Source organism: Pipra filicauda, unplaced genomic scaffold (assembly GCF_003945595.2).
Source record: "Pipra filicauda isolate LSUMZ 115617 unplaced genomic scaffold, ASM394559v2 scaffold58_size5111680_pilon, whole genome shotgun sequence".
Taxonomy (NCBI): domain Eukaryota; kingdom Metazoa; phylum Chordata; class Aves; order Passeriformes; family Pipridae; genus Pipra; species Pipra filicauda.
The window spans coordinates 3104390-3129792 of record NW_024104742.1 but is presented as its reverse complement, the minus strand read 5'-3'; the positions used below and the strand labels follow the sequence as shown (position 1 = coordinate 3129792).

The window sequence follows — 25403 nt, the reverse complement described above, 5'->3', positions numbered from 1 at the left end:
CATTTGCACTGAGTTTTTACAAACTCCCACTTATCTGTGACGTGCTGAAAGGCAGATTAGAAGCATTCTGAATAAATGGAAATGTACTTGCTTACATCAGGAATGGTTTTGACCTACTACATGTAGCAGGGTGTAGCAGATTATAATGTTTATGTCAACTTCTGTTCTCAGAAAGGTTTTTAGCTTGTTTCTTTGCTGAGTTTTTTTTTTAATGCATGCTGCTGGCAAGCTATTTGACTCACTGCAAATTGCCTGCAAAAAGGGTCCAGTGTATGGTACTGAATTAATTACCCTTCAAAGGCTGCTTACAGCAACATTGTCAGCAGGAAGAAACGAATGTACCTCACTAGCCTTTAGCTTAATTTCTCTGATTGAAGATTTTAATCATAAATGTAATACAGTAAATGACATCTTCTGGTAATGTGACACTTGCAAATTCACAAGTTGCTTGACAGAGTTTCATATCTGAGCCTAATGTCTCAGCCTGAGGTGCTCTGAGAATATTGGAAACTTAAAACACAAAACAAAAGGAAAAAAATAGCAGATAAGTAGCAGCAGAGCAAGGCAGAACGGTGATGGAATAATAAAATGCTTTACAAATAGTAAAAGAATTCATCTAGAATCTAAACTTCTATTTATATTTTAAATTAGAGATGCCAAACAAACTGCCTGATGGCAGAGACCTGAGACCTGCAGAGCTGAGATCCTCAGTTACTTGTGGAATGACCCATGAAGCATTGACAGAGAAATCCTACTTCTTTTAGGCCACCTGCAACCTGTGGGAATCTCGGCTTTCGCTCAAAAAGCCAACTGCTCCCTCTGGAGTTGCAGATTTAGCACAGCTTGCCAGGGGACTGGGAACACTTTTAATGCATTTGAAAACACTAAGGCAGCTTATCAGGGACATGTTCCTGCCCAGCTCCACCAAATTAGAAAAGACATTTTTGCACTTACTTTCAAGTTAAAACAACTTGGAGAGCCTTAGGTCCGAGATTACGCAATCGTCGCAAATAGGTGGCTGTTGGACAGATAGTGGGAGTTATCCCCCGTGAGAAAGCAAAGCAGAGCAGTCACAAGAGTGTGGAATAAATCTTAGAGGCAGAGAACACAGTGCATTGAGGAGACATCACGGTCTTTAGAGGTTTCTCTGCTCAAATTAAGAATGCAGTGAGTGGTAGCAAGGCCCCCAGCTCATCTGGGGAGAGGGTGGATGTTGAAGCAAGGAAGCGTGAAGTGGCAGTTGACTATGAAGGGACATCACTGCAGGGAACATGCTCTACACGCTCTAAAAGCTCTGGTAAGGAAAGGAATTAAGCAAGGTCTTCTGCAAGCAGCAGAGCTGCAGGGAACCTATGTGCCAGGACACCTGTGGGCATGGGGGTCTGCTCTGAGAGCTGCCAGGGCACGGGGAAAGGAGGGATAACTTGCTGAAGACTGGGGGCTATTTGTTACCTCCTGAGCCTGTGAGATTAGTGCTGGTCATAAAGTAACTGAAAAATGTTTTCATACCTGCAGTAAATGCCAAAATTAAAGCTAATTCTGATCAAGTGCTTAGTCAAAGATTTAGTAGATGCTGGTAATTCAAGAAGAGGCCAGAGAGTAGAATACTCTTCAACTTAGAGTAGGTAATAAAAAGACATTAAATAATGAGGACAAATGTAGGAACACAGAGGCATGCTTAGAACATTTGAAATCTAGGAGATTACGAGGACAATTCAGTACAAACAAATGTAGAATAATGAAGTTTATATGTCATTATCACATGCTGTAAATATGTGTAGCTTGTAAAATATGGTGACTAAAAAAGGAGCAAGTTGAAAGATAAGTCTCTTAATATTATTTATGAATAATAGGTAGTAAAGTGAATGATTAGAGGAAAGAAAGACTATGGATGAAATAATGGAGGTTTTGATGAGCTGTTATCAGATAAATCTGTGTGCTTGATAAAATATGAGGACAGAGTAGTGTCAGAAGACAGGTTTGTGTGGAATGAACAAACAGGAGTGTGAGAATAATGCACTGAATAATGATTGCTCTCAGAGGTCTTGCTCTCGCACCGATGTGTGTTGTAAATATATGGAGTCCACTAACAAAAGTATTAGAAAAGGAAAGACAGGTTTGTTGATGTTAGAAATATGAGAAAACAGTATTTTCTGCTCTAACAAATCAAAGAGTAATTGAACCTGGCTGTTCTGTTGAGTGAGTCTTGTGATTCTGTAGAGACACACAGGAGCTTGATTGCCTTCAGTGGAGCAGCAGGTTTTGCCCTTGAGTAGGGCCACAACCAATTTAGTTCATGTAGAAAATAAAAATGTTGGTAAATCAGAACTCTGTTTTGCAACTGGCAGTAATGCAATCTCTCCCATTTCTCTGGGATTTATCAGATCTCTGCTGAAAATCAACATCTTTCTATGTCTGGGAATACAGAATCCATATTAGCAACTGTGGTGTACTTGCAAAGAGGTTAATTTTCACCAGTTGCATTTTCTCAGATCATAGTCAGCCGAGTTTGATGATATCATGGTGATAAATCCTGTCAAATGGCTTTGGAGAATGGGATCTTAAGAAACAAATCAGAATTTTCTGAAATTTATGGTCTCCAATTTGCACATATGATTTCATGGGATCATGGTCAATTAATTTCTCAAGGGATATTTTTTAAATTCATAAGCAGACTCCTAAATAACTTTTGTCTGAGGAGCTATAAAGTTTTTCCTGTAGTTCACATATTCACTGTACAATGGACGTGTCTGTTGAGGTCTACCGTGAACTTTCAAACTGAGAGAGAAACATAACAGTGCCTAAATTTGTGCTGGTTGTTTATAGTGAGAAATTAATGCTCATTCACTTTATAAGTATTCTATTGTATTTGACCCCAAATGTCTTAATGTTACCAGAAGACTTCTGCATATGCTGTTCACTTCATTGTGTAAAACCACAGTATGCTGATGTGTACCTGACAGCAGGGGCAGAATACTGAAAGGTGTTTCAGTGGAATGTAGCTGTGTAAGCCCTTAGGAAATCCCACTTGGTGTTAATCTGCACCACGAGGATATTTTACTTCTTATACCTCACCCTTGGGGATGTTTGCCTCCTTTGCATTTCATTATTCAGTTAGGCAAAAAGCTAAAGCTAAGAAAAAGTCATTTCTTTACCGTTTCTGTGGACAGGGTGAAAGCAATGGTCTTAAAGAGCAGTAGTGGAGATTCAAATTGGGCAATAGGAAAAATTTGCCATGAGTAAAGCAGTCATACAGAAGCATTGGAATGGGTTACTTGGTGAGCTTATAGAGTTAGACAAGCATCTGTCTGGACTGATGTAGGTATAGTTGATCTAACCTGAAGCAAAGGAATGGACAAGATAAAGTCTTGTATTTCCTTTCAGCTCTCATTTTCTATGATTCTGTGATCCTGTTAGCCTCCGATTAGACCCACTTAGTAATGAGTTCACTTTCCTGTCCATTGACTTTGATGTGTTCCGCTGTGCTGCCATGTTCCAACCTCTTCACTGGGATGTGAGGACAAAGTGGGAAGTGGGTGCAAGTCCAACACATCCCAGAGGGAATTTAAAAGGGCATCACATGTGACAGGGCATTGAGAAAAATGTAAGTTACACTTGATTAGGCACCCTGTGAATTTACGTATCTAACTTTCTGAAGTTCAGTGAAGACCATGTATCTCACTGCTGCCTTATCACATTAGTTCAGCTTTTTTCTAATAGACAGCAATGCCCTATACCTAGCAGCAGAGAATGAGGTTTCATTCTCTCCTTTCACAAAGCATCACTCCCTAGAGCTGCAGCAAGCTAAATCACGCTATCAGTGAAACCTTTGCAGTGCTATTCAGTGGCAGAACAAATGGTATCCTGAAATATGTCTGGAAATGGAAATATACTCTACATGCACGAACAATTCATGGGAGAGCCTGTGTGTCATCTTCATGAGATAATGCTTTTCCAAATCAATCTTTTGGACTTGTTTGACTTTTCTTTCGCAAATCAACAGTCACAGTGATATCAGAGCAGTTCTGTCTGTCTGGGACAGAAGCATAGCCCAGTTTCTGAAATCAATGCCCTTCTCACTCTCCTCATGCGTGTAACATGTTGTGTTCTACCCTTTCTATTACAGACGGGCGTGTGTCATCCGAGGCCAGGTTGTAGCAATAGATGGAACACCTTTGGTTGGAGTGAACGTCAGTTTTCTGCACCACAATGAGTATGGATACACCATCAGTCGACAAGATGGAAGGTCAGGCTTTCATTTATGATCTTCCATGGGTTTAGGTTTTTGTAGTTATGGCCATCTACCAACTTCTTTTCGTGTACAAAATTTTCATAGACAAGAAGAAAAACCCTGAACAGAGACGAGATTACAATGACATTCAAACTCCTGGAGTTGAAATGTGCCAGTTCTGCTGTAACAGTACCTTCTTGACATTTGAATATTTTCACAAGTCGGGTTTTCCAGGGAATATCCTGTCTTCCCTCTTTTTTTCTGTTATTAAGTGTGAATCTTTCAAGTAGTTTATTGAGGTGTCAATGAAACTAACTCCTTCAGTTGATCACCTGAAACACACAAGGAAAAGTGAGAACGCTCTTTCCAGAGTCAAATTGCTGTTCCATAACAAGCCCTGAGCAGTCCTGGCTTCCCCTTCTTCCCCAGCCTTATAGAGCTGAGTTCAGTTCTCAAAGAGAGGTTAAGTTTCAATATATTTTGTATTGCACTCCAAGGTTGGCCATCCCTTTGCAATAGGGTCATGATTTGCTACTGAACTTAATTAAGCTGCTAAGGGCAGTTTAAGACTTCATCTTCCTTGGCTGTATTGTGAATTACAAGAAATCAGAAGCTGTCTTCCAGCAGGGAAAGAGTGGTGTAATTTGTCACTGCTTCCACAATTATTCTTTTTTTTGTTTGGATTTGCAGTTTATAAAAGTAAGGAACATGCATATTTATTTTACCTTAGTTTATTGACTTTCAAATCGTACTACTGAAAGTTAGTAATTATCATTTCCTCCTTATGCTAGCCTGGATAAAGTTGTTGCATTAAAATATGCTACCTGTATTTTGCTGTGAATGTAATCGGTGTCATTTGGGAAATGTGATGAGATATACATAATTAAGTCTGACTTCTTATCACAGTTTGTTACCATCAAAACCCTCCATAATAGATGCATTCAATAATACAGAGAGTGAAGTAGTGAAGTAGCTATTTACATATTACCTTGTGTTGCCTGACTATGGATGTCAGAAACTCTGGAAATTGAGACTGTATATCATGCCTTCTATGTCCCACTGTTTTGCAGCCCAGATATGCCAAAGCTTCCTCACAGTAGTTCCCAGAGGATCACCTGCTTTGTGTACAAGAGCTGATTCAGTTCTCAGTGCAATTAATCAGCATCTTTTCCAAAAATTTCATATCCTGCACAGAGGGGTCTCATGCTCAGTATACTCAACCTTTTCCTCCTGCTGCTTTTAGAAAAAGGGAAAGGATTATGTTAATAGAGCTAAGGCCTAACAGGCTTTAAAACTTATTATTCTGTGTGCTCTTCCTGCATAGATTATGAGTGGCATCCCTTTTCTGGGCTAGGAATTTCTTTTCATATAAACCAGAGTAACTGAGTCCACACTTTTGTTACAGATGACTTGTTAGTATTGATTCTAGTTGATAAATAGAGGGGAAGGAGGCCAGATAAAAGTGAAATTCTGTGCCTTGCCATTGATGCATAGGAGGGAGAAAGCACACAGAGGTAAAGCTTCTTCATGGATACCGAGGGGATGCCAGGAAGGCACGCTTGAATGACTTCACATAGTAAATTAAGGACTGTAATAAGGAACATAAAGTTTTTGTTTGTGGTGCATTGAAAGGTGTGGTAATGTGATGATAAAACAAAAAGAAACAAAACAATTTGTTTTCTCTTTTCCAGTTTTGACCTTGTGGCTGTTGGAGGAATCTCTGTCACTCTAGTTTTTGACAGATCTCCTTTCATATCTGAAAAAAGAACACTTTGGTTGCCTTGGAATAGATTTATCATTGTTGACAAAGTTGTAATGCAAAGAACAGAGTCGGACACACCATCTTGTGACATCAGTAGTTTTATCAGCCCGAATCCGATTGTACTCCCTTCCCCCTTGACAGCCTTTGGAGGGTCCTGTCCTGAAAGAGGAACTGTTATTCCAGAACTTCAGGTAATGAAAAGACTTTCAAATGAACGATTTGTTCTGTTGCAGGACCAGGGATAGACAATTTTAGAAGGTGAAATCAAACAGTGAGCAAATAACTGCTGTAATGTTATTCACTTGGCAGAATAACGCCAATGCATATCTCTTTAGTACTCTTTAACAAGATGCTTTTGTCTTTTTTCTTTCTTTAATTTTTGTTAATATTTAAAAGTGCTTTATTTCTGACCTCCAAGTAGAAGAAAGTGGGGAGTCCTAACATGATTTAGTGTTGAAACCCTGGTTTATTTATGGTGATGGACAAAACCATTCCTAGTTACAGATGAACAGTACAATTTCCCCATACATCAGTGTGAGACATGACCCAAGATGCTTTGAAGATTCCTAGAGGTGTTTCATCTGCTCACATATTCTAGTTCTTTACAATGGCATCTCTGGCTATATATTAGATTCTTGGGTTTCATTACTTTCTTTCCAAGGTAGAGCAATTTTAACATGATCTTTAGAATTGTTTTTTAATTTAGATGTCTTCTTTGACTCCCTTAAGTGTTTAGAAGTCATTTCAAAATTAACCTTGTAATCAGCTGTTGTTTAACTTGGACCTTAAAAGAGTCTGTGTGAGTTGAACACCCAGCAAAATACAGCTACACAGGTTTCGGGTCGTGTTAACCCCCGTAATTTGTAATATGTTGTGTGAGCAGTTAGAGTTTAAACAGTAAGAAGTCCTTTGGGTTCTCTTTTAATTTCACTGAGCAAGTCTGGAAGAGACTTGGAGGCTACTCGTAGACATGAGTATTTCCAAACTTTTCTCTTTTTCTCATAAAACTGTTGCTACGTTATTCTACACGTTAAAGATCTCTGGTTGAACTCAATTATGTCTAAACACCTCCATAACTTTCATTCTTTGTCCAGTGGATGGCCATAGTGTTTCTTCACAGAATGTACTAAGTGAAACTAATGAACATAAATTAAGAATAACTGCTGCACACCAGCAAAAAAAAAAACTGGGTCACAGTACTGCACATGAGGTGTGCCTTCTTTGAACAGCAAGGTACCCAAAGATGCAGTCTACTCAGAAAGAAATTGCACCCAATTCTTTTTTTTTTTCAGTCATTGGAGAGTTCTTAGGCTGTTAAGTTTCATGGTAGGGTTCTGGGAATTGAACAAAAAGTAACCAAGAATAATAGGAGACAGAGATACGTTAGCATGCGTTAATGCATGAATATTTCTTCCTGGTTTTCTATTAAAAAATGAGAAGGGATGTCAGATGTATGACAGAGAGGGCAGCTGGGATGTCAGCAGGAAAGAAGGGGAACACTGCAAATCGGGAACAATAAAGGGAGCAGGATTTCCCTGGCAACACTACATTTCATATGTTGAAACAACAAGTGCTGGCAGAACTCCAGCTGTACTGCAGCAGTGCTGTGACAGTGATACTGTTGCAGTGTGTAAATAAAATTGGTTTGAAAGTGAAGTAACCTATTGCTAAACAAGAAAAATTTAAAAACTGGGAAATGTAAACAAAACAATTTGTCTTTTTCCAAGAGTGATGAATTTAACATTGTGGCAGGTTGACTCATTGTTACAGAAATGCATTAAAATCATTAACCTTATTAAGCACAGTCTAGTTTTCAGGTGACTTTTGAGTTACTGCAGTAGCATCTCCAAGAAGCCATTCTCGTTTCTTGCCTGCTCTTCCTCACAGTCTGTCCCAAGGCAGCTCCTTTCTCGCAGGAGATCACAAGAGCTAAATCCCTTTTTGTAGCTCCAAGCCCCACATCATTCGAAAGGTCAAGGCCAAACTTTTTTTTTCCACTGACAAGCTCACGGTCTTTGCAGTCCTAGTTGCTGAGGGCCTATCTCCATTGCAGTGGGAATTGATCCTGTCCCACAGTGGGCATATCCAAGCTAGCTTTAATCCGAGTGATTCAGACAGCAGCACTGACAGCAGGGCCCTGGGACTTGAGTTCTGTTGCACACCCTGGGGACTTACCTGTGAGCGAGATGACTCTGATGCTCAGGCTATTTCATCCTCGCTGCTGTGTGTCCCCAGTTAGCTTGTTAGGTTCCTAATGCTGGCCCTTCATACACGGTGCCCCTTCTTGCTGGAGCTTAGCCTAACTGCGCAGGAGATGCTTTAGCAGGAAGGTTTGTTTTCTTTCTTAGCACTCCCCAAGTTAGAGTTATTACCTCCAAGGCAGGATAGAATCTTCACATCACAATTATGATAGAAAGTGTGTGTGTATTTAAAGAAAGGTTTTAATTGTATTCTGGTTAAGAACATTTGTTAAGTAAACCAAGTAATGAAAACAAGGTAAAGCTGTAGAGCTTGTATGTAAAAATATGTGCACAGATACAGTATTTGGTCCTCAGTAGATAAGAGTAAAGCATCAGAGGAAGAGGCTCTTTATCAAACAGACAGACTGCCATCCAGTAAGTTGACCAAGCAGTGTCTGATGTTGGAAATTTTGTAACGTGCCTGACTGCTGCATTGCTGAAATAAGCACAGGAAACATCAGTGCTTTGAGTGGCACTTTGTTCACATCATGACTGGGAAAGATAACATAATTACCTGCTGTTATTATTAAAAATTTGCATTTTTCTTTGCTGTAGATATAATGATGTGGGTTTTTTTCCAAGGTGGTCCAAGAGGAAATCGCAATTCCTTCAAGTTTTGTAAAGCTGAGTTACCTCAGCAGTCGGACACCGGGGTATAAAACTTTGCTGCGCATTATTTTGACGCACACAACCATCCCTTCTGGAATGACAAAAGTCCATCTGATAGTTGCTGTTGAAGGACGTCTGCTTCAGAAATGGTTTCCTGCTGCAGCCAATTTGGTATACACATTTGCCTGGAATAAGACAGACATATATGGACAGAAGGTTTCTGGTCTGGCCGAGGCAATGGGTAAGTAGAATCACCTTGATGTAAGCAGAAGCACTCACGCACATCAAGCCAGGAAAATACAGCAAATAAATTTTGTTGCTGCACTTACATTCTTTTAAATCAAATGCCTCTTTAGCTACTAAAGTGACTTGTATGATTTCCTGAGAACATTTATTTTCTTGTTCTTCCAATGTCATCTTTCTAATTTAATCAATTTGAAAATCCCTTTTTCCCTCAGAGAATGGTTATGTACTAATGGCATTATATTCAGCTGTCTTTGTTTTTGAATGTTACTTTGAATATGACCTTTGGTGTGTCATTGTTTCTGTCATTTTTTGGCTGTGACATTTAAAATGTCATTTCCGCTTAGGGTTTGCAAAATTCTAACTTTTAGGCATCCTTGCCTACTACATTTTATGTCCCCAACAGTTAAAACTAATTGATTTGTTGTTTAAAGATGTTTATACAAAAATCTTTATGTTTCGTAGACTTTCTTCAAGCAAGCAGCACAAGCTATTCTGAAAATTGCTACAGAAGTTCTGTCTGTGCAAATAGATTTTATTTAGCCAGCATTTTTTTTCATTAATTTCATTATTTTTTAAGGGCTTTTTATTTTTTTAATTGAATATGAGGTTACGTTGCTTAATGGACTAATCTTATAGATACTTTGTATTAGAATTATTTATTTTACCAGCAGAGCTTAGTATTGTGAATATTACATCAGGGCAATTGTGACAAGCAGCATTGGTAGGTCAGGCTATAAAGCAAGAATAGCTAGAGCAACATGGAGCCATCCACCCTCACAAGGGATATGTTTCATCCATAGCTTTCATATATGAAAATGCTGTTCTGAGCAGCAGCCAGAAGCTCTCCTCAGGATCTGTTGTGTTGTCCATGCAGGCAGAGTGCCTGCAAAGTGGCCTGTACAAAACCAAAAGGTGCCACACAGGCTTTGCAAGCCCTGCAGCTCCCAGATCACCCATTCCCATATGCTCCCAGACAGGTAGTCTGTGAGGTGGGTGCGTGGAGAGGCGATGGGAGAAGGTAGGATTAGAGCACTTTCCTGGTCATTTCTCCTTAGAGAATGATGCAGGCATAGACACGGATGACCATGAAGGGTTATGAGACCAAAATATGGAGTGGGATTTACATCATACCTTGCACATAGAAATATGTCAGAAAACAAGAAGCTCTTCCTAGAGCTGTGGTCCTACAGTCAACAGATATAGTGCAGACTGCTGCCTGAAGGGACGTTCCCATGTTCTCTCCTTACCCCTGGGCCCCCATTCACATTCATTTGATCATGAAATGAGCCAGATAAGGAACAAATTCAGCTGAAAACTGAAGAAACCAGGAAATAAGTGATACATTTTCAGCTTCATTAGTTTCTTGATCTGCTATGAATGCTAGTGCAGAAGCTCAGGTCTTCTCTTTCCAGCCACAGCTCACACATTATATTGGCCTAAAGGGATCCAAACTCCACCCTTGGTGCCAGGTGTCCAGAATTGCTGCATTATCTATCCTGTCTGCATCTGATCTTCTACATCAGGCTCACATCTGCAGAAGGATGAGCAACTTTTTGATAGGGTCAGTCAGAGAGGGTTCTGAATGTCCTGGCTATGGCATGTGGTGGGGAGCAGGAGAGCCCTTCTCAGCCTGCTGGGCTACATGAAACATTGTGAGGGGGCAGACCCAGCCTTGGCCCAGTGCAGGTACTGGTCCCTGACAGTGTTTTCGCAGTGAAGGAAGGTATGAAGTGGGTTGTTGGCACATATTTGTGCAAACCCAGAAATAAAAAAAATATTCCAACTTGCCCTTTGGCACTCCCATGGGTGATCAGGCAGGACCAGATGGGTCATGAGGCTTTCCCTTGGAACAGCTACTTGTGCCCTATGTCCAGAGGCTGTCACTGCACATTGTCACTAATGTATTTGAGAGGGAACAGTTGAGTATGCTGCTCCCATAAGAGTCCTGTAATGATTGTGAAGTGTAGTATGTATCTGGACTTTAAAACATTTTAATGCAAATAGATAACATCTCATGAAATGATACTGTAGTTAGTTTCCCACATTAGAAGTAGATGAACTTAATGCATTTAAATATGAATAAAGCTTACACAATAGTGCTGGATAACAACTTTTAAATTATTTAATTGGTGCTTAATTTTTTTTTCTTTTTCTTAAAGTTTCGGTTAATTATGCTTCTTTCAAAATAGAAGCAAAAATCTTGATATTTTAAGTGCATTGCTAGCATGCTTTGTTAGATTCCAATAAAGCTTTATTTAATTTGACACACTGTTGGGACCTTTATCTGCATCCATTATATGAATTTTTGTCAAAATAATTTCCTCTACCAGTATATTACCAATATTTAATAATGCATTCTGTTCAGTTTTCATTTTAATTAAATTAAATTGCAGCAGGTTGAAGTCCTGGAACTCAGGATTATAACCATCTGCTTTTGGTTTTGTAAACACTATAAACATCTATATTTTTATTCAGGGTTATTGACAGCAGTGATCACGCAACCAGTTACAGGAAACAAGACTTTCTGAGCATATTTCCACACACGTATGGTTATGTTTAAATTTGTAGGAGAAATGTTTGCTGCCATGTGTCTAGTCCTCAAGCCCCTCACAAAAGGACATTTTCTCAGAGCAACAACTGAGATGACAAAGTAGCATTTTTTGTTCTGAATAAAAAAAGCACCATGTGGATGTTGACACAGAAAACCTCGATGGTAAAGTCTGTGTCCCCTTGTAATTTAACATAAGAAAAAGATTTCAGTCAAATGCTTCTTAAATGCTTCTGGGTAACTCCATACAGACCCCATCTTACTCCTGCAAGCCCTTTCATCTCACCCAGCAGCACCAAGTGGTCTGCAAGGACAAACCCTCTTGGGGGTGAATGTAATCCAGCTCTTCAACAGCCCTACACCTCCTCTGTTTGTGACTCTACCTGGTATTTTGCTTGAGTTAATTTTATTCATTGTTCAAAGAAGATAGATGTTGATAAGTGCAAATATTTCAAGAGAGGTTAAAGTGGAGGTTACTGTCCTGGTTAATCGCGTCTTTTATTTCTTGCCTGTATTTTGGCAACAGCCTTTAGACTGTGGCACTACTAACCAATTATTGTTCATTCTTCTAAATACTGGTATGAAAAGAATAGGTTTTTTGGTGCAAATTATTTCAGTAGGTCTTCTGAAATCCATTTTGAGACTGCAAAGAAGTGTACTTGCTGGCTGTCAGTGTCCAAAACCATCGTCACCACAGATCACATTCATACAATGAAATCTCAGTCACCTCAAAAAAGTGCTATAAATTAATTTGACCAGAAAGTAACACCCCACAATGAGGGGAAGCTGACTGAGATTTTTAATTTCACCTACAAAATTACATTTTTCAAAACCTGCCCCTAACGAAATACTTATTTTTCAAGTGGCGCTGCAATCACCCTGTTGACTTACAATTATTATGCTTTGCCGTGGTTACTTTGCATGCAAAATGACTGATAGGAAATTTTCATGGATAGTACATCAGGACCTCCAATTAGGTGGTTCAGGAGACCCCGCTTTAAGATCACACAGGTATTTCTTTTTGGAGCATAGGTGTCATTCATAAATGTGTCTAAGTATGCGTAGAAACGTGGTTGTAGACACACAGAGTGTATGTCCACATGTCTCTCACTGATGAGAGGGGACAGAACAGCAGCTGTGCAAAATAACTGTGAGAGCAGGGACCAGTGAGCTTCTAAGAAAGGGGTGATAACCTCTAGAGGGTATTTGGCAGCTCAGAAACATCAGCTATAGGCAGGGAATAGCAGGTGCTTTACGGTGTTAACTGCAGTCCTGGTAAACACGGCGCAGCGGATCCATTGGCACGGATTCCCAGACAGTGGAAATTGTTATGCCTCCCTCGCCCCAACTCTCAGCACGGTCCCTTCCAGCAGCTGATGAACTGTCCTGTGGGTCTGTATCGGGTCATTGAGCCAGGCTGAGGGACTGCCTTATAGAGCTCTGCTTTTTTCAAGTACACACATCTCACCCAGGATTGAACGTGTTAAAGGCATGACTGGAGTAAAGATGCTAATGTGTAGGTGGCAAGTGTGAGGTTGCTTCACAGGAAAAATCTGCCCTTTATCTTCTGTCTGCATTAACACCTAGAAAACAGTGTGTTGGGTTACTGAACCTTGATGACTCATCCCAGCACAGGATGTGGCTGTTCTGGAAGTTCCATACCCTCACTTGGGCTCTCGGCCCAGGGAAGTACCCAGTACACCAATACTAGTGTTGGTTGTAAGAGGTCCCATAACAGAAAAATTGGACAAAGTGGCTTCTGGACCCTCAAACTGAAACCTGTAATGTTCGAAACATACAATATTTACTGTACTGAAGGAGATGGGATTTTTACAAGTCAGAGATGAGCTGCAAAAACAAGTTCTTTCTGCTGAAATAGTGGAGCAGCTCTAGAGCTGTTGCTGTAAGGAACAGCTTTCAGTTTGCCATAAAACATTTATCTTACAAGTGCTCCCTGCTAAGGCTGGTAAAAATATTTTAATTGCCTTCCGTAGTGGAATTTAGATGGTATTAAAACTATTTATGATTTAAGTAAAGTATACCTAAGGCTGCTACCTAGAAAAGTGAAAAGAAACTATTAAAAATGCCAGAAAACTGTGGGGTTTAATATTTTTTTATTTTGTATCTTAAAATATTTTGAAAGACATTTTTATTTTGGAAAGGTTGAACTATCTCAATATTTCCTAGGTCAAATTTTGGAATTTGGTGTCAAAATAACATTCTTCGTTTATGAATAAGTTTCAGTGAAAGCTAATAAAGCTAAGTAAAGGAGACAAATAATTTTTTAAAAAAGGTTGGTATATTAGAGAAACCAAAAATTTTAGGAGGTTTTTTTAATGTTCTACTGAAGTACTGAAGGAAAGGGATTTTGGTCAATTTGAGTGCCCCCCATACCCACCACTCTTAGGGAAATTCAAGATTTTTCAGCAGGTATTTTGGTGATGTGCAAGCCTGGTAAGATAAATATATTTCTAGAAATGTTCAGCTCGTTGATCCATTTCTACCTAACTATAATATTTACAATCAGCAAACAAATTAAAACCATTTTGTTTTAACATGGATTCTTTTTTTATTTAAGCTGTTATTCAGGTAATTAGCAGAAATCCAATAAACAATCAAGTCAGGAGTCATTGGAGAAGATTTATGAAATCCATAACTGGTACAACAGACAATTTTCTGCTTTGAAACAGTAGTAACTATAGCTATAATAACATACTAATCTCTTAAAACCCTTTTTTTTCAAAAAAATAGCATTCAGCAATAGCAATCTGGCAGAGCAAAATTAGTGGGATCATTACTTGACAGATAAATATCAGAACTTGGAATGAAAAACTGTCTAGCAGTTCACAGAGGAAAAGGTAGACTGAGAGCTCTCTAATTATTTGTTTGCAGTGTCGGTGGGATATGAATATGAAACATGTCCTGATTTTATTCTGTGGGAGAAGAGAACAGTAATCCTTCAAGGCTTTGAAATGGATGCTTCAAATCTGGGTGGCTGGTCTATAAACAAACACCATGTATTAAATCCACAAAGTGGTAAGTCCTTCCTTTATTAACTGGCCACACATAAGAAGAATACAAATTTTGAAGGAATTAATTGTTCCGATTTTAAGCATTACACTTCCTAATGTGTAATCCTCTTTGACTGTGTACCCACGTTTATTGAGAGCTGAACTGTAAATGCCATCTGAAAGGATATTTTTAATGTTCTGGCTCCCAGGTATTAGGCATTAATATCACTGACTGCTGCAGTCACTAACACATTGTGGTCATTTGGGTGGGAAAAGGGCACGCTAATTTAGGTTCATTCTCACACAGCTGGTACAGAAGTGCCACATTTCAGGTCAGTCTGTAGTGTTATAGTCTCAGTGAAGTGTCTATGCCCCTAATTCGTGACTACCACCAGTTAGTAGCATCACAGCCCCAGGGACACAAACCCTGCAATGAGCACAGACCGGCCAAGTGAGAGGCAGCACTTCCAAAACCACACTGCCAGTCTGATGTGCAGAAGCTTTTGTGGCTGCCCACTCTGTGGAGAAGCACAGTAAGTTACTCCTCAGTACAAGCAACCCAACACCTTTCAAAGCAGTGGGGAAAAAAAAACTGTAAATGCTTTTGGTGTCATAACATTAACCCTGCAAAGAGATTCTTCAGGCATGGACGCTTGAATCTGGTTTCCCATGGCTTTTATTTTATAGCTGGGGGGTTTTCTTTTCCTCCATTAACATCTATGATCAGGAACCAGAGGGATTAAATTATTAAAACGATACCCGGAGATAAATTATGGTAACTAGAAATATATGAGTTTGCCAGTAAACAGATATCTCGCTGTCCAGGAGAAGAGAAACTTGGGGTCAGATTTCAGCACTTACAAATCAGCAGAGTACTGGATTTGGTAAAGTTCTCTCAATTTGCTCCAGCTGAGAGTCGATCCACTAAAATCTATTTCCATCTGCAAACTTCTGTTGATGAAGATTCATGCACAGATGTATGGCTTTCAGGTTTTTACAAGTTCTGTAGCTGAATGCGCAGCTACAGTATAAATATTCCAAATACAAAAGGTCAGATTTAGTTTGTAAATTAACTGGATTTCTGTTTTGATTTAAAATAGTTTGACATTTTAAACAGCAGTTCTTTCATATCCTGTCTTATTGGTTTGTATAGATTGTCTCTTTTAAATGCCAGCTATTGACATTTAACACAAAGAGAAATCTGACCTCAGTCAGCTGAGCCCCCAACTGTGAGCCCCATAGTCTGCTCCTTAGTGCCAATTTACCACTTGCATAGTTTAATTTCAAGACTAAATTGCTGGCAGTAACTCCAATTTATATGACTATCTGCTAACTGCAGTGGTTACTACCATAATTCACCCCATAGGCACTAACATGTTCCGAGATTTTGTAAAGTGTACAATTATAATCCGAGCAGGGCTAAATCACTGCTTTCCTGAGCACAGGGAATGTGGTGACAAATTGCTTCCTGTCCCCGTCTCAGCTGTGCAGCTGAGAATGCCAGAGAGCACTGACCTGTCAGCCTCCTGCCACCTCCTCTCAAATCATCTGGGCTGTGCCCACTGCATGAATGGGGAACGTGCAGCTTCTTGTACCTGCTCCTTTTCCTCAGATATTCCCACTGTGCTGGACACGGTCAAGACTGAAATCGGGGGAAAGCTGCCAAACATTTTTGTCCATCACTTGCAGAGACATAATTTGGGGAGAGGAGAGCACAAGCACATCTGACTTGAAATCAGGGAGTCTCTTCTGGTTACAGTTTGCATGTCAGAACATCTCCAGCGAGGGTGACAAAGCCCAGGAGAGCTCAGTGATGTCTCAGGTGTTCCTGATGATTATAATGGGCTTTGAGCATGCACACCTGGATCTTGTATAAGAACTGGAAAAGCAGTTAAGGGCGGAAAAACAATTACTATTCCAAAGCTAGTGCACATCTAACTCATATATTAATAGCATGTTGCTCATTAAAGCAACTAAACCGAATAATGAACTGTATTAACCAAAAAAGAAAAATAACAGGTGTGCTTGTGGTCTTATCTAGAAACAAGTGAACTTCTCTTCCATTTCAGATATATAAAATGGGCTTTAAATAAGGGCAAGAATATGATTCAAACTTAGAATTATATATTTCAGACTTATCTCCATACCACCATATGAAAAGCATTGAGTAGCCTTCTTGAGTATGAATATATTGAGATTTTTCAGTTTTAAATGAAGCATCCCCTCTGCTTTTTAGAAGGATGAAACTTGCATGTTTTTGGAACACTGTCACTGGATTAACTGTAAAAAGTGCATTGGAATACAACATTCTTGATTGTAAATTACAATTTTATTTTCAAACTAAACCTAGAAGCACTTGGATTGGTTATCTGGTTCTGAATAGTTTATATCTAACTTCAGCCACTGAGCCTGGTCTGCCAGCAGGTCTGTTGCTGTGCACGACATTCCTGCTCAGAGCCAGGGTGGATATTCTCTCTCTCTCCATGAAGGCTACTCATTTTAGAGATGTTACAAAATAAGTCAAATGCAACAGAGAAATTGTGAAAAGAAATAGATGCAATTTTGCAGACTTGCACTTCATATCCCAGTCTAAGCTGTGGAGGTACAAGTATTCGCATGAAGAAACCTTAGCAAGTGAAAACTGTGTTCTACTGCCAGATGTAAGGATTTACAAAAAGAAAGAAAGAAAAAAAAAGATGTCTGATTCCAGCAGAATAGATGTGAAATAACAAATACTGTTCCAATGTGGCTGTCACTGGAAACTCAAGCTTTTTAAAAGTATGCAGTTTTGCATCAGTCTGGCTGTTAGGTTACCAAAGGACCACATCCTGTTCTCAGCTGTACTCCACTGCTCTTTTCCTGCTTTTTTTTCCCATCCAGTTTGGAGGTTTGATCACTTCTAATTTGTGACATTATTAGAGTTTAATGTTTTCTGGTACAAAGGTTTTGGTCAGTTTGGAAGATCATCAAAGCATTTCTCATAATCAAGAAGAGAACAGATATCATAAATATTAGTTCCTGCATAGTCCTTTTAAAGACACTTGTATCTCATGAATACAAATGAATGTGCTATTAACCGATTTTTTAGAGTATTATTTAAATTAAATTTTCCTTCTGATGGGCAAGTGTATTGATTCCATTTTTATTTATCTGGGGCAAGGAGGATTAATTTCACAGGGACTTTATGCTTTAAGGTAATTTCAACTCCAGTGCAACACAGCATCAACTAAAATTAAAGCAGCAGCTCGAAATCCTGAAATTAAGCACATGTTTGCATTTATTGACAGCAAAACATATTCTCCAGAGTCCTCATTATTTACTGGCATTTGTATGAGGCCGTTGAAAGATTACCTTTACATTGTTTATTTCAGACAAAGGGCAGCATCTTCATTTCATAGTATTTTTATCCAGTGCATAAGGGAGAATATTGCCATTCATTTCACTGGCATATTTCCAGGATGCTTTTTTTAAGCCAACATTCAAACAAATCTATGTATTCTGTCCTCTGTTGTTCAGAAATAATTTTTTGAAAATGTAATTCCCTTCAAAATAGCTATGGTGGTGTTCAATAATTTCTAAGGTGAATTTTAGTTTCAGATTCACCTGAAAGCCACAAAAATTAGTTTAAACAAAAGTTCATAGAGACAATACATAAATACATTTGCCATACTTTGGGAAAACTCAGACATGTCTCAACATGTACTTCCTGCAGTGTGCAGAATATGCTCATTTCCCAGCATAAAGAGTTCTCCAAAAAGTAAATTCCCTTGTGTTTATTCCTTTAATTGTGCCACTTTTCTGATGAAGTGCTGGGCTTCTCAAGGGAAAAAAGAGATTTTGTACTGGGGTCTAAAAGAATACCTATCTTCCATTCAGCAAAAGCCAAATTCTTGCAATTACATGTTATTTTAAAGATACTTCTTAAATATATTACCACATTGTTAGTTAAAATAAACACTATAGCGATCAGCTTGAGAAAATACATCTTTGAACTGGTTCTGGTATCACCAACCTAGTAACTGGGAAGACTTTCAACAATGTGTGCTGCAGAGCAGTGGTAAAATACTGACACACTGGGAAGATGTTTTAGCCTTTATGGTAGAACTTAATATATTCCTGCCGGTAAGACGTTCTCTTGTGCCTCAGAATTGCTCCTTGACTCTTAACTTGGCTTTGCTGCACTTGCACCATTTTCATATACCATGAAGGACTCGCATTTAAATTTGAATATTGATTTTGTACTGCCATTCGGTGCTCTTTTGTGAAAAATGCATAGTAGTCCTGCTATTAATCTCCTTTAATTAAATATTCAAACTGCCCAAGAAATTCCTCTGCTACCTAATAAAAATTTATGAATAAAATGAATATTAAAGTAGTAATCCCCAAGAAATCAGATAGCACTGCAATTAGCAGTCAATTTGTTACAGCATTAACCAACCATGAGTTCTCCTCATGATGTTGCCTTTTAAAATAGCCACTAGCCACTAATGAACAAAATGGTGTCAGTGAAGTTTGGGATGAACAAAATTGGAAGAGATTAGTGGAGCCCTGTGACAGTCTCTAAAAGATGAGATGTTTGTTGCTATTTTGATAGTCTGGTTTTCTAGAGGATTTCATAACCCAAAATTGCTGAATAGTTTAAATGCTATACATTCACTTGTTTTGTCTCTGTTTTCTTCCCTCCCCTTCCTTTAGGAATTGTACACAAAGGGAATGGGGAAAACATGTTCATTTCCCAGCAGCCTCCAGTCATCTCCACTGTGATGGGCAATGGACACCAGAGAAGTGTCTCTTGCTCCAACTGCAACGGGCTCGCCCTCAACAGCAAGCTCTTTGCCCCTGTTGCCCTTGCTTCTGGCCCTGATGGGAGTGTCTATATTGGGGACTTCAACTATGTCAGACGGATCTTTCCCTCTGGGAACTCAATTGGCATATTAGAATTGAGGTAAAAAATGAATTCTCTTTCTCTGACCAGTGTCTGTAATCCTGGCTGTGATGTGCTTATGAAAACTACAGTGAGCTTTTATCCCTTGGGACTTAGAGAAGCAGCCACATCTAGTTGCCTTGTGACCATGTGTCTCATCAACTGTCAAACTAACTTACCAGAAAACTTACACTTACTTTAAGTCACGGGTTAAAAAGGACATCTTAAGTGGCCTTTAGAACAGGTCTTGCTTAATGGATTTCTGCAAATTGCAGAATTAATAAATAGAGCCGGTTTTTCTTCCTGCGAGGCTTTTCGTACATATTCTCCAAAAGTTAAAGTATTCCATGAAGCATATTTTTGAAGAAAATCCCATAATTCAATAGCAAGCATCTAGAGTATTGTGTCAGGTCACAGAAGATAAAACCATGTTTAAAATTAATGCAATAAAATTGTTCCTCGTGTAGCAGAGGATGTGGCTGAGTTTAAGCAGACAAGAGCAAACCTGGCATTGCCTGACATGCCACAGGCTGGGCCTGTGCTGCTGTTAATGACTGCCTTGCAATTATGACTCCAGCTTCCCACTCCCTTTGAGGGCCAGAGGGGAAGGCAGGAAAGATTTTGAACATTAATACATGAAATTTCTCTTAACACCCATGAGTCTCCACTTAGCTAACATTGCTGGTGATGATTCTGTATGCTGATTGTTCAGCATTAACTTGGCAATGTGCAGGTGGTGCAAAGGAAGCAGTTTGAGAGAAAGAAATAATATCCAGTAATAGGAAAAACAATGTTTTGTTAGTGGGATACAGCTCTGTGAGCAGTTAGGCAAAGAATACAGTTCTGTCAAGGACTAATATTTCTTGTCTTTTTTCTTTCTTTTTAAATCTGAACCGATCTGTCCTTCTAGGAATAGAGACACAAGACACAGGTGAGTAAAACACAGCCTGATATGTGAACCATGTTCAAGGAAACAGTCTTACAAAAGTCCTTTTAGGAGTCTGTATATAGAGAAACACTCTAAATTTAATGAATATAAATGTTAATAAATACAAATGTTAATCAAGTTCACCTTTGTTTGTAGTACTGTAGGTTTGATTCGTTCGCTTTGAAGGAATGAAGTCGCCCTCTAAAAATCAATTTGCTGATCACCAAGCAGAGATGGAGAGATTTAAACCTGAACACTGGGAGTGCATTTCATAGCTGTCATACTCATTTCACATGGTGTTTGAATGATCACAGATATAGCCATCCAAGGAAACTGGAGTTCTAGCAACAAAGAAATAGTTAAAAAGGCTTCAGAAACACACAAGAGGGCTTTAGTGGTTCTAGGATACTTATGAGCTTTAAAATCTGCCAGTTACAGGGTGTGCAAAGCAGAGTCCAGAACTGAGTGTGCTGTGTCACAGCTCAGTCCTTGCTGCTCCAGCTAAGGCAAAGCAAGTGGCTTTCTCCCTTTCCAGATGGCATTTTAGCATTGCAATGTAGGGATTTCGTTAAAGGAACAAGCGTTGCCCATTAGGCTTCTGCGACAGACGGTGAGGGAGTTGGTTACAACAATCCAGCTGCAGAAGTGATGTTGCATGCTAGAAAGAGACAGCAAGGCACTCTGTCTCCTTAGAAACAAACTTCTTAGCATTCCAGTATTAAATGAGATAAATAATCCAGCACCAGTACAATGTAAACTGATAACTTCATGGCGTAGTAGGAAGCGACGTGTGTTTGCAGCATGAGAGTACTGGTTGGAATTGCTTACTTTACCCACAGAAATGCTATTGAACACTATAGATTATTTACCAGATTATGTCACATCTCATATATTTTACAATTAAAACTTAAAAAGAAAGAATAATTCCTAGTTGGTAAGTGCAAGGTTCTATTTTTTAATTGAAGGGTTGTTTCCATTTTCTTTAAACTGACCAGAATCTTTGTAAACTAAAGAGCAAATTGAACTTATTTTCTCTGTGATGAATTCAGAACATGATTCAGCTTTTACATTTAGAGGTTTCTTTTGTAGATTTTTTTTTAAATACCTGTTTACTCGTACTAGTTTCTTGAGATGAGCTTAAACCTTAATTATATCAAGTTGTGACAATAGTCAAGTACCCCAGCCCTATTAATTACAGTAGTAATTGTCTCTGTCACTATTCTGTCCAAGTGAAATTTGTGGAAAATTGGAGGAAATCACTTGTAGTTAATGTAATCTTTGAGGTTATAGGGGATTACTTGACAGTCTCACTGTATGGCATTCTGTGGGGCTGTAAAGGTCATAGTCGTGGTAGAAATTTCTAGAATGCTCAAGGAAATATGTAGAAGCAATAACTGAAAGATGGTTCATGACAGTCCAAGGAGGAAAAGGCTTCAAAATCCAGCACCTCTACACAACTTTTAGTCTCCAAACAAGCAGGGGAAAAGTGTTCTTTCTACCAGGTAAAAGAAAGTACTACATAAAAGAGGGGACCAGTAAACAGAGAGAGCCACTGGTCTTATTTGTGAGTGTTTAAAAGCAACTTACCCTCTTTGTTTTTCTTGTCACTAGTATTTTAATGAGATATAACAAAGCTGTTTAATAACTTGTAAAAACGGAAACTAGACTTTGAGGTTATAGGGAAAATTTTAGTACAGGACAGTAATAACTACTTCTGAAAAGATTTATTGTAAATCCTAGTCTGTTTCATGTAGTTTTTAATAGACTAAATTAAATCAACTCAGATTTAGATCTGATTACAATCTTCTGTAAAAATAGCAGGTATTTTGTTGTCTTCCATTTTTTACTTGTACTCTTTAAATTTAAAGATTTTAGTATGCAAGGCTTTAAGCATAAACATGAAGAGTTTTCTAACAGCTGGTCTATTAAATGCAATGACAAGGATGACAGAAAATGTGTCTACATGGAGAGTATATAGTGACCCCTGGTTCTCTGCAGTTTCTGCATACTAAACAACATGTTTATTTAAAATCTAGAATTCTCCTTGCAACTTTTTTCATAGAAGTGTTTTATTTTCATCTTTTGACTGGCTAGTCTCTCCTGACCTCAATCCAGAGAGCACAAATGATTCTTGATATTTTCAACAAACAGTTTTATAGTGATGATACATACTTTGGCATTAATTGCTTTTAGCTCATCCCCTTACTCATCTTTCATCATATCACTGCCCTCTCATTCCCTGTGGTTCCTTGGACTGGGTTTCACATCTGTTCCCCAGCTGTGGGAATATCACCAAGCATTGTCAAACCCACCACAAACAGAACTGCAAAGCTGAGAGGAGAAACTCATTTCACAACTTTGTTGCACCAATCCTAAGTGTTACTTAATTGTACCACTGTTAATAAAATATCTCTTTCATCCAAAAAAAGGGATTTTTGCCAATCTTTTTAATCTACAGAGCAGGAAAGTCCCACCTAGAGCCCAACCACTTGTCAGAAATCTGCCCCTCAGAGAAACATGGCAATGATGAAAATACTGTCTGAGCACCTGAATGCTCAGCCTGTGCCTCTGTCCCACCATTTCAGTAACCGTGTGATTTAAAGGATCTCCTCCTGTCTGGATTTTTAGTTAGGCTCCACTGCAGGCTCAGCAGGCTCAGGACACCAGCATGGTGTGCCATGTGCTTGGACAATTTCCTCAAACTGGAAATTAACTTTGCACTGAAAAAGAAATGAAAAGTCTTGCTGGATAATAAGATGCAGCCCAGTTCTCCGGTTAGAATTTATGATCCCCACCATTTAATTAACATATGTAAATATTTTTTTATATAACATTTTATAATCTCAATAAGGCACTGACAGTGCATGAATTATGGTGCATTAATTCATGCTTAGTTGCACTGACAGTACTTGGCCTTCTGCCTTGCTCATGACAATACAGTCGGCATGAATTAAGGCAACATATTTCACACCTTCATATTTCCTAAGGTTTAGAAACGGATAAAAATAACCAAGAGTGGGCATTTGTGCCCATGCAGAACAGTCTGTGATTCACTTTGCTGCAACTCATAGATTTGTTTTCAGTGCCAAGAGTACTAGGACTTATCAGATATTGAAAAATGGCCTTGCTTTTGATAGTAATAATTATAACTGAGCTGAAGTCACTCCAGTTAGCTTTATCCTAAGTGGCTTGGTACTGATGGACAAAGTCACCTAGTACCAGTCTGCACCAGCTCACTGCCCCATAGCTGGCTGGACAGACTCTGCAACCAGGACAAACTCCTTCCTTCTCAGCAGTGGTGCTTTGCGTAACCCACATTAAAGCTGCTGTCACTTATGCCTTTGTCCTCTTAAAATCATTGAGCAGATGTCTTCAGATAATTATAATACAGTTGTTATGCTGCCACAGAGATGTAAAAGAAAAACAAGCTGACTGTGATTCTCTTCTGTTTCAGTACGAGCCCTGCACATAAATATTACTTGGCCGTTGATCCAGTGTCAGAATCCCTTTACTTATCAGATACCAACACCAGGAAGGTCTATAAAGCAAAATCTCTCACTGAAACGAAGGATCTGGCCAAAAATGCAGACGTGGTGGCAGGAACAGGTGATCAGTGCCTTCCATTTGACCAGAGTCACTGTGGGGATGGTGGAAAGGCGTCCGAGGCCTCTCTCAACAGCCCAAGAGGTAAGAAAAGACCATATCCGAAGTACTTAGTGTTAGTCATCTGACATTTCTTTCCATTATTTAGGAACTCAGATGCAACTGGATGTACAAAAATGGGTCTGTGGCAATGATTTAACCAACTATTAGCAAGCCAAATAATTTCATACAGCTCACTCACATCTATAATACAACCAGTCCTTTATGAGGGACCACATGGGCAGCAGACTCCAGCTAGCATCCTCTGAATACTCCTCCCTCTGTGACAACACTCCTCTTTCATAACCTTTCAATTGCATGGTGGCAGCATTTAATTATATCTAACTCTTAAGCAAATTATATGGTTTCAAAGTCCATCTTTTAGATTTTATGCATTCAGGTGAGTCTTGTAATGTTAACAGAGCTTACTCATACACATTAAGTCAGAGCTGTTCAAATCAGACAACCAGCAAAATCAAGTTTATTTGGACCTCTAGTTTGTCCTCTCTTATTACAACACTTTGAAAAAGATGAGCATCTCCCTTGCTGCACATGAAATAAGCATTTTGCTGCAGCCATCCTGTCGGAGTACATCCAGTGTTGTCACAGGCAAAATGCATGTGAAGCCTTGAATCCCCACCAAAGCCACAATTAATCCCCTTGCGGTGTGCATTAGGACTGTGATAAAGTCTCTGGATTTGATGCTCTAAAGCAGCTGATCACCCTCAACTCCCACTGAAATCCCTGGAACAAAGGGTACTCAGCAGCTCCCGAGGCAGAGCCCTGCGTGGGCTGTTAACGTGCTTCCCCCGCAGCACACTGCTCCCACCTCGTGACTGGCCTTAGGGAAGGGGGTTGATTATTTTTCGTGAGCTAATAAAGGAGACCTGTACATCAGTAGGAAATTAGAATGTATATCCAGGCAGAAATACCTCTAAGACAAGCAAATAATGCTGTTTTAAGGCTTAGCAAGAGACACATTGTAATTATAGAGTGACTTTAACATGTCTTTAATGGTAGAAGGTAAGTGTGAGGTAAGTACAAATAAATGTTAATCTTCAGGCAGCTAATTAATGTAATGAATCAATTCTAAAAATAGTAAAAAAAAAAAAAAAGGGTTTTCAGATCCATTATCAGGAAAGTGTGATTCTGTGAAAGTGATTGATGTTTTATTGCTGATTACAGTTGATTATGTCCAATTACAATACAATTAGTTGTTGCATCTTATTTTCTTATTGGGGAAATATGTTGATGAAAATTTG

The 25403-nt window shown here is 39.0% G+C and overlaps 1 protein-coding gene across 5 annotated transcripts in view; it reads left to right on the top strand.

Moving 5' to 3' along the window:
* The window catches only part of TENM1 (teneurin transmembrane protein 1), a 649978-nt gene that overhangs the window by 568002 nt on the left and 56573 nt on the right, over nucleotides 1–25403 (top strand). For all 5 annotated transcript variants that reach the window (XM_027716459.2, XM_027716460.2, XM_027716458.2 and 2 more), the window contains 7 exons: nucleotides 4127–4246; nucleotides 5923–6184; nucleotides 8816–9083; nucleotides 14529–14672; nucleotides 19343–19592; nucleotides 20482–20502; nucleotides 23954–24186. In XM_027716459.2, coding sequence (XP_027572260.2) covers nucleotides 4127–4246; nucleotides 5923–6184; nucleotides 8816–9083; nucleotides 14529–14672; nucleotides 19343–19592; nucleotides 20482–20502; nucleotides 23954–24186 — 1298 coding nt within the window. The remainder of the gene's footprint in view (nucleotides 1–4126; nucleotides 4247–5922; nucleotides 6185–8815; nucleotides 9084–14528; nucleotides 14673–19342; nucleotides 19593–20481; nucleotides 20503–23953; nucleotides 24187–25403) is intronic.